Here is an 8,870-nt window from a genome sequence, read left to right as displayed (position 1 = left end):
GATGGAGAAGTTGCACTCCTTTCTATTTTTACGGAGACTGTATTCCAATGTCCTTGTTTAAGAGTGTCAGTTGCCTGCTCTAGTTCTTCCAATTTCATGTCATCCATAGTAGCATTCTATGTAGAGGCTATCATTTATGTACAGAGCTATATATTCCTTTCCAAACATATTTTAAAAAATAGCAGATGTTGAATAGATGGCATAATCCTAGAAAATGGAAAAACGAAGTCTCAAATGAGAAATAGTGAAATCTTTGGTGTCTCTGTTTTCTCCCTAATTCTGTTTGATATTGCCATCGGTTTTAGCTGTTGATAGAGGTTGTTTTCTTTTTATGAAGTTCCACTGAAGTGCCTATTACTTTAGGCATATTACTGAATAAATGTTTTACACCGAAGCTGTAAAAATTTATGACCTGTGGTAGTGTTAAGGCCACTTTATTTTCAAATAGTTGATATACATTTATGACATTGTGATGTAGGTAGCTGATAATACAGCTTGTGGTGGGGTGGGAATGTAAAAGTCGAGGTTCCAGCAGACGAACTTACTGTAAAAGTACCACCCCCTCATGCGATGTGTGTACAGAGTTTTGAAGCATTGCTAATTGAAGTCGTTTTCTGTTCTGGTATATCTTTCACCTCTCTTCCAAAACAGTTGCAAATAGGTTTTAAGAAGAATCTCCTTCTGCATTTGACATCTTCCTTATAAAGCAGAATTTGCCCAGCATTATGAAATGAAATTTATGTGGAAGCTACAATGTGTCTGCTAACATGTCAACAGCTAAGAGGGAAGTGATTCTTAATAGCCCATTTACATGTTGATCTAATCATGATGAAAGAACTAGAGAGTTGGAAGGTCTGACCTTACCTATCAGCTGTCTGGAACAGGCCTGGCTTGCTGTGTTCCTTGCAGGCATGAGCTCTAGAGCTTGGTGCTGGTGACTTCACAAAAGCTCCCCAGGTGACTGTCATGGCTTTCACGCCCTGGTCAGAAGAGGCTTGAAAGCAGGACGTCAGAGCTGTGGTTGGGATGCCACCAGAGAAACCTGGGCATTGCTGCCCCAGGGAAGGAGCTGGTCAGCTGGGATATGTGGTGCAGTCGTACCAGTGTCGCGTGCTCTGTCCCTGCTTCTGGAGATTCCTAAATCTTCTGACATAATTGTCTCCAGGGACTGCTGCTGAAGAGTGGTGGTTTGTTGGGGTGTTTTTTGGGTTTTTTTGTTTTTTTTTTTTTTTGTTCTGCTATAGAGCATCTGCTGGGAAAGACTTGAGCCATAGCTGGTTTTCTTGGCAAACATGTCACCTGTATCACCTGTGCCTTTGCATGTAGCTCCATCCGTGAAGAAGTGCATTTGTCAGCTGTGCTCCTGTGGGTATGTAAAAGAGGCTGGGGGAAAGAGCTTGGAGTAGTGGTTACTTGGTTGTACTGCACTTTTAGGCTGCACTGTTATTCACTGCTATAAGTTGCATGTGAAAAATGATAAATAAAGGTATCTTAGAGCTTTTTTTAAAGATTTAGAAACAGGAAATATTTTTCCCCCATTCTGCCTATTCAACCATGTGGTTCTTGTTTTTGTCATAGGAGTAAACAAATGGCAGGGAGGCTTGCCATTTTTCTGATGTAGGTGGATTGCATCTCTAAGAGGAGATGCAATTTCCACTTTTTGCCACAAACTTGCTTTCAAATGGGTGTTACAGCCTTTGAGCCTGTATTTTAATGTAATACAAAGTGATACTTCCTCTGTAAACAAGAGGAAGAGATGACTGAAAATACCAGGATTCATTAGCAGTTTTGTTAGTGTCAGTCTTGTGAATGCAAGCAAACATTTCTTGAAAGCAATGATTAGCTTTAGGCTCTTCAGCATAATGTCTGTTCTCCCATATTTGCAGGTTAAGAATAAAATTATTATTAGGGGGGCGAAAACAATATCTGACTCATTCAGATTACATGCCTTTGTTTTAGAGCTACTAAATAATGACAATGTTTAAAAGTACAAAATTCCCACCCCAAAAGTTTATGTCAGGCTCGCATGCAGTGTTGTTACTCATCATGAGTAACAAGCACATGTACTCCAAAAAGAAAACCAATAGAAATGTTGATACCAAGCAGATTATAAACTGTATTTTTGAGTACTTTTATCAAGCTCTTATTTGTAAGGTACAAGTGAATCTGCTCCCTCCATTCCTCATTCTGTATGTATCATTCCTTTTTTTTTTTTTTTAACCCCTATTTTAGTGGGTTTGGGTGGATGCTAGGTGCCACCTAGCTGTATCACACTCTTCCTCAGCAGGATGGGAGGGAGAAAATAGGATTGAAAAAAAACGCGTGGGTCAAGATAAAGGCAGTTTAATAAAGCAGAAGCAAAGGACATGTGCAGAAGCAAAGGAAAACAAAAGATTTGTTCTTTGCTTCCCATGAGCAGGTGATGTCCAGCCACTTCCGAGGAGGCAGGGCTTTACTATGTGTAGTGGTTTTTCCAGAAGACGAATGTCGTAAAAAAAAAAAGATGTAAAAAGCCTCCCCACCCTGGCCCTTTCTCTTACCTTTTATTGCTGAGCAGATGTCATATGGTATGGAATATGCCTTTGCTTAGTTTGGGTCAGCTGTCCTGACTCTGTACCCTTCCAAGATACTGCCCGCTCCCAGCCTAGTTGTGAGAGGGGAATGCTGGAGAGACAGCCTTGGTGCTGTGTGAGCACTGCTCAGCAGTAGCCAAAACGCTGGTGTTTGTGGAGGATACTTAGGAAGGCTTATATTAGAAGGCAATCATAATTATGTTGAACTTCAGGATAAAATCCTTTTAGAGCAGTGATTTACTGGTTAGTGAGGGGGAGTTGGGAGAACAGCAGGGTATTAGCAGCAGCTACAAATATAAAGTGTATGTATTTTTGTGACTTCTTTAAAACTGGGTATTTGCAGAAGAGGAATACAGTGTTCATAATGTACAGTGTTAAGTGTCTAAGATACTGATTCTGAAATACTGTTCAGAAGTACTTGCCTATTAAGCTTTGGAAATTAATATTCTCATTAACTTCCTAAACAGAATATCCTTCCATTTAATTTCCTAAGAATAAGGAATTTGGACTCCTGAAGTTAGGCCCATTAGCTGAAGTACACAGTGCAGATACCTCATGTTCCTCTGTGGAGGAGAATATGCCATAGTTTAGTCCAGAGCAGTCAGTATTTTGCAGTTCAGATTTGCCCATCCTTACCAGGTGAGTTCCAAAAGGACAGGTTTACAAACTTCTATGCTCCTTGGTCTTGTTTTTTCACTTTGGGAGATTATATTAATGTTCTTTTTTTACCAAAAGCATATATGCATTGGTCATAAATGTATAGTGAAGTGTCTGGAATATCTTCAAGTGTAATATGAAGTACAGTGTTTGGTAGTAGCATACCAAATAATGTGTAGCTATAACAAAACATAGATTGCTATAAATTTTGCAGGATAACAAATAATCATTTGTGGCCTGTCCTGTATATGTCCTGTATGTACTGGGCATATGTCAGTCTATTTTTAGTGAAAAAGTAAAGCTAAAAGAACATATAATTGACTGTCACTAGTTCACTGAGCATTGAACAATGCAAATACAATATGTGGCTGGATTTCTGCAAGTAATGTGAGAAACAGTCTCAATTACAAGACTTAATGAACAGCAAGTCTCCTCCATTATATAACTGCTTTGGGAATGGTTCATTGTGGCCAGTGGTGGCACTAGCCGAGATAAAATTTCTACTTTGTGCTAGGAATGGCTGTGAATAGAATACATACGTTAATTCTGCATAAAGGCAGAACGATATGATTTTAGTGATGACACTATCTATGATAGTGTCGATTGAGAAAATATTTTTTATCAGTAGGGAGAGGCAGAAGTACAGGCTGTGAAATATGTATTGTTTAAAATTAAGATAACCTGTTCTGTCACAGCTTTGAGATGTTAGGGAAAGACTCTTGACCTATCTGTTCTAGCTAATGTGCTACATACAACAGTGACGAAGGCCACTGGGTTATGGGTCCCATGTGAGAGCTACAAATTTTCAAATGATTCCAGGATGTTCAGTGCTCAGTACTTACCGGTATAGATGTTTACCACACAACTGCTAAATGATAAGTGGCATTATGAATGTGTTGGTATATATGCAGGTATGGACAGATACAGAAATACATGCCTAATAACTCATAGCTTGCATGGTTTTGCATGTAGAAGAGTGTGTATTTGTTTTCGGTATAACTACAGAGAGGTTTCTTAGAGCTGAACTGGTAAATGATCTAAGACACTTGGTAGCTACTCAAAACTTGCTTTTTTTAGTGGAGATTGGGAGAAGATGGGGTGAGTAGGGACTTAAAAGGATATGAGTGATCGATACCACTCATACCATTCAGTCTTCTGTGTTGCATCATTTGGAAAAACTTCGGTAGAAATTACTGTATTGGTAGCTATGGCAGAATGTTGCATGAGAGCCTTATCTTACCATCTGCAATGCTTAACAACTTGTTATGTGTGGCACCATTTGGAGGTAGCTCTTCCGTATGGGAGTACTTTTCATACCATTGTGTCTGGTGATACCTACCTATACTCCAGTCTATGTGAAGCTCTTCAGCTGTGTCTGATGCAGCATGTGTGGGCTTACAGCTGGGGAACTCTGTTTAATTGGCGTGAAGCACAATTGCAAAGAGTTTGAGTATCTTTCTATCCCTGTTCTGGGCATTTTAACATTTCTAAATAATATATTACGTTTGATGGTGTTTCTTTGTGGCACTGACAGTGGTTTCTGATACAATTACACGTAGGCAGAGTCATTCCAATAGGTGGATCTAATCCGTAGTCACTCATTTATGTACTTCTGTCAGCTTGACCATCTCTTGCAGCTGCATGCATTTTAGTAGTTTGCACTTAGGAATAATAGTCAGGGAAAGCTGTAAGAAGTTCTTTCATGGTTAACATAAAGTACTGCAGGAGCCAGGGGCACAATCATTTCACTTGCATTTGCAGCTGGACATCTTTAGTTACTTAAAAAGTTTATTTATGCTGCAGTTTAAGTAATTGAGCAGTGACAAATACAAGTAGAAACAGTCCTTGTCCCAAGAGGCTCTCAGACTAAAAGACAAAGATCTAGCCAAGAAACGTAATTAGAGATGTAGAAAATGAATGTTTTTAATCAAAATAGGACTGATGGTGTGTATGCTGTAGAAAAGATTGTGTATGAAGAGAAATGGAGAATAGGACACAAGTGGCATCTGTTGCAAGACAAGGAGATGGCAAGTAAGGTAGTGTGTGGGAAAGAAAGGAAGTGGTAAAATGCGTGCTACTAATGTGGTTCATCATAATATAAGAGAAAACAGTAGATGTATGCTGGAATTGTGCTGAACAGATCATCAAAGGCCATGAAATAAATTGTGTGAGAAATGTCTGATTCTGTTGTCCTTGGAACAGCTCTTTTATTTAATGTTATAGGACCAAAATTTTTGTCGGTGGCTGTTTATCATTGTAAAAGATCAGATGTTTTATTAGTATTTTTAGGAAACAGTTAGGAGCATCGGCTTGGGCACTGCCTAAAAGCTTCATCATCTAACAAGAGAATTTTGTTAGTCAGCAAGGATAGTGTGAAAAAAAAAAAAGTCTGAACAGACAATACATAATTTTGCATAGTTAGACATCTATGGTGAAAATACTGGTCCTTTTAACGAGCCATTCGTAACAAACTTTTTTCAACACTGAATGCCAGGTGCAGCTATACTGAGGGTATTTTTTCACCTGACACTTTGTTACTGGACATTCAGGTGCATTTTTTCACTGATGGAGATGGTGATGTCATAATGCTGAGTGATGTAATTTCCCAGTGCAAGGGGAGCTTTGCATTTTACTCTTGGCAATTTTTGTTTGGAAAGTGAGTTGGCCACTGGAGTGTTTCTGCTATTTTTTTTTTTTTCCCCCAGTAAAGTGGGTCTGTTTACATTGTAGCATGTTCTGCTCATCTGTCTTGATATCCTGAAGTTCCTTTCTGAAAATGTTTGAAAAGGGTTTTTGTTATTGTTTGTTGTATTTCTTGTGAGGATTTCTTGGGGCTAAAGTGAACTAAAACACTTAGGTGCTGAGTGGCTGCAGTGACAACTAGTTTCAGTGGGAGTTACCAAGACTGCTTTGCCTCAGAACTGGTTTAAGAACTTGAGAGAGTGTTTTGTCAGAGTGGACACAGCTTCTGTAAATGAAGTGCATCACTATGGAAAGCGCTGAAACTTCAGTAACTTGGAGAGTGGATATATAATAGCCTGGAAATGTCAAACTGTGGAAGTCTCCTGAGATGGGAAATCCTACACGTCGCTTCTGGGATCTCTTTTCTTTTCAGCAGTTTGTGATGTCATTTTCATGCAGACCAAAAATTGCAAAACTCTGGAAAAACTGAGCAAGAACTGAGTGAAATTCTTTCCATAAAACTATCTTTCTTTTAATAGCTTTAATGAAATTCTGTCTTTAAGTTTAAACCAACTTTTAAAACAACTGAATGGGATTTCTTTCGGCAGATATTAAAGATACTTAAGTCTTCATTATTTCGGCTGTGTTGGAAACAGCTTGTTAACAAACTGGAAAATGCACATCTAGAAAGAGCTTTTTTACAGGCCAGAGTTGGTTCAAGTAAAACAATTTGTATAACCCTAACAGAAAATTTTCTTTATTCCTACAGAACAACCAAACTGATTCTAAAAATAAATACATAAACGCAAAGCCAATGCTGGAGACTCTAAATTCTTTGATTTCAGTTCTGTTAGTCCTCCTGATCATGATTGGCAATTTCCTTCCTATTACTTTCACACATTACTACCTATTACAATTACCAGTTCAATCCATTGTTACTATGCATGAGTAAAGTGCAATAGAATTAAACCCCTATTATAGATGTTACAGTCTTTTAGCATTGCAAGAAGAGAGGTCCTTTTTTTTTTTTCCAAGATTTTTTTTTTCAACCCTTCTTTTTCTGTTCCCTTTTCTTTTCATGCAGTATTCATAGAAAATGTGGGGTTTTCATAAAACACTTTTGGTTTGGAAAAGGTAGTGTTCAGACTGATCTCCAGAATGCGGAAGAGATCATGGCATCAGGTTGTTAGATGGCACGACTGCTTTACGTCTTTACAACACTGGTGTAAGTTGATGTTATCTCCACTGACTATATGCCATTGACTCCAATATTCAGCCTATATAATGTTTAAATAACTGTAGGGGGTGATTGTGGAATCAAAAGCAAGGTTTAGAAGTATTTTCTAGATTCCTGTGATGTTCTTGAACATCACAGGATGTTGGCAAATGGCAACAGTTGAAGTATATTTCACATTAGGTAGTCAAAGGAGAGACTTCAAAGGTTGGGAAAAAAACACCAACAAATCTCTTCTACTTAACTCTCGGTGGGCCCATGCAGAATTGGTCTCATTCTTTTATGAAACATCTTCCCTCAGCTTAAAGACTGTAAAAAGAGCAGTTGATTCTTCATGGTGTTGAGAAAGATACGGTATTATTCTTCTGGCCTTGGCTTGAAGAATGAAAAATCAGGCAGAGATGGGCCAGTAAAGGGTAGCTACAAACCCCATTTAAACCAGCAGGAGATGGGGACACTAAGCACTACTTACACTCAGCACTGGAGTGCTTGGAGTCCTTATTTTCAGTACTGCACAATTTATTTGGAAAAGGCATAAAACCATCAAAAGCGCAAATAACTTCCCACTCTTACTTAACTCATGCTTTTGTATCAATACAGTAAAAAAGTAGTGTAAAAGGAATCGGTATGTAGAACAAAGATGTCACTGTGGAGGACAGGGCATGGTTAGTGTCTACATTTGTGTCAGGTGATGGTCTGGCAAAGATTGTTTTGATTACTTCTTACCTGTTTCTGTAGATGGCATACCTGTTCTGTAACTGGGCTCCACTGAGAAGAGCCTAACTCCCTCTTATGCTCAGCCCCACTAGCTATTTATACATATTGATAAGGTCTCTCAGAGCCTTCTCTCTACATTTTCTTAGTGTCTCCTCACATGAGAGATGTTCCAGTTGTTTAACAACTCTGTGGCCTCTGGCTCCAGTATGTCCCCATCTCATACTGGGGAGTCCAGACCTGCACACAGCATTCAGATGCCTCTTCCTCAGTGCTGAGTAGGGGAAGGATCACTTCCCTTCATGGGCTGGCAATGCTCTGGTTCAGTGCGATCCAGAGTGCCACTGCCTTCACCACAAGGGCATATTGCTGGCTTTTGGCCAACTTGTTAGCCAAGATCACCACGGCCTTTCTGACAAACTTCTCTCCAGATGGTTAGACATCAGACTGTCCTGCTGCCTGGGGTTATTCCTTTCCAAATGCAGGATTTTGCATTTTCTTTATTGAATTTCATGACATTCCTGTTGACCCATTTCTTCATCCTGTTTATATCCCTCTGAATGGCAATACACACAGTGGGTCTATCAACCAGTTCTCCCAGTTTTGTGTCATTTGCAAACCTGCTGATGGTGCCATCTGTCCCATTATCCAGGTCAGTCACAGAGAAATTTAGTAGTATTTACCCCATTAGCTGGCCCTGGGGCACATAGATGGTGACTGGCTTCTGGCTGGACTTTGTGCCACTGATTGCAACCCTTAGAGTCCAGCAGCTCATGCATTATTTAGCCCACCTAACTGTCCACTTATCTAGCTGATAATTCCATCAGTGTGTCGATGAGGATGTTACGGGAGACAATGTCAGAAGCCTTGCCAAAGTCAAGGTAAGCAACATCTACCGCTCTCCTGTCATGTACCAAGCCAGTCTTCTCATTGTAGAAGGCGTTCAGTTTGGTTTAAGCACAATTTCACCTTCATAACTCCATGCTGACCACCCCAAATGACCTCCTCCA

The 8,870-nt window shown here is 39.5% G+C and overlaps 1 protein-coding gene across 1 annotated transcript in view; it reads left to right on the top strand.

Moving 5' to 3' along the window:
- Positions 1-674: 674 nt before the first annotated feature.
- SAXO1 (stabilizer of axonemal microtubules 1) overlaps positions 675-8,870 on the top strand; it is a gene marked incomplete at its 3' end in the record, with an annotated part of 38,158 nt that continues 29,962 nt past the window's right edge. Inside the window, exon 1 of the mRNA XM_082013298.1 lies at positions 675-1,369. Coding sequence (XP_081869424.1) covers positions 1,293-1,369 — 77 coding nt within the window. The 5' untranslated portion in view covers positions 675-1,292. The remainder of the gene's footprint in view (positions 1,370-8,870) is intronic.

Source organism: Phaethon aethereus (genome assembly GCF_964289735.1).
Source record: "Phaethon aethereus genome assembly, chromosome: Z".
Taxonomy (NCBI): Eukaryota; Metazoa; Chordata; class Aves; order Phaethontiformes; family Phaethontidae; genus Phaethon; species Phaethon aethereus.
The sequence above is the reverse complement of the archived record's forward strand: the minus strand, read 5'-3'. Positions and strand labels throughout refer to the sequence as shown.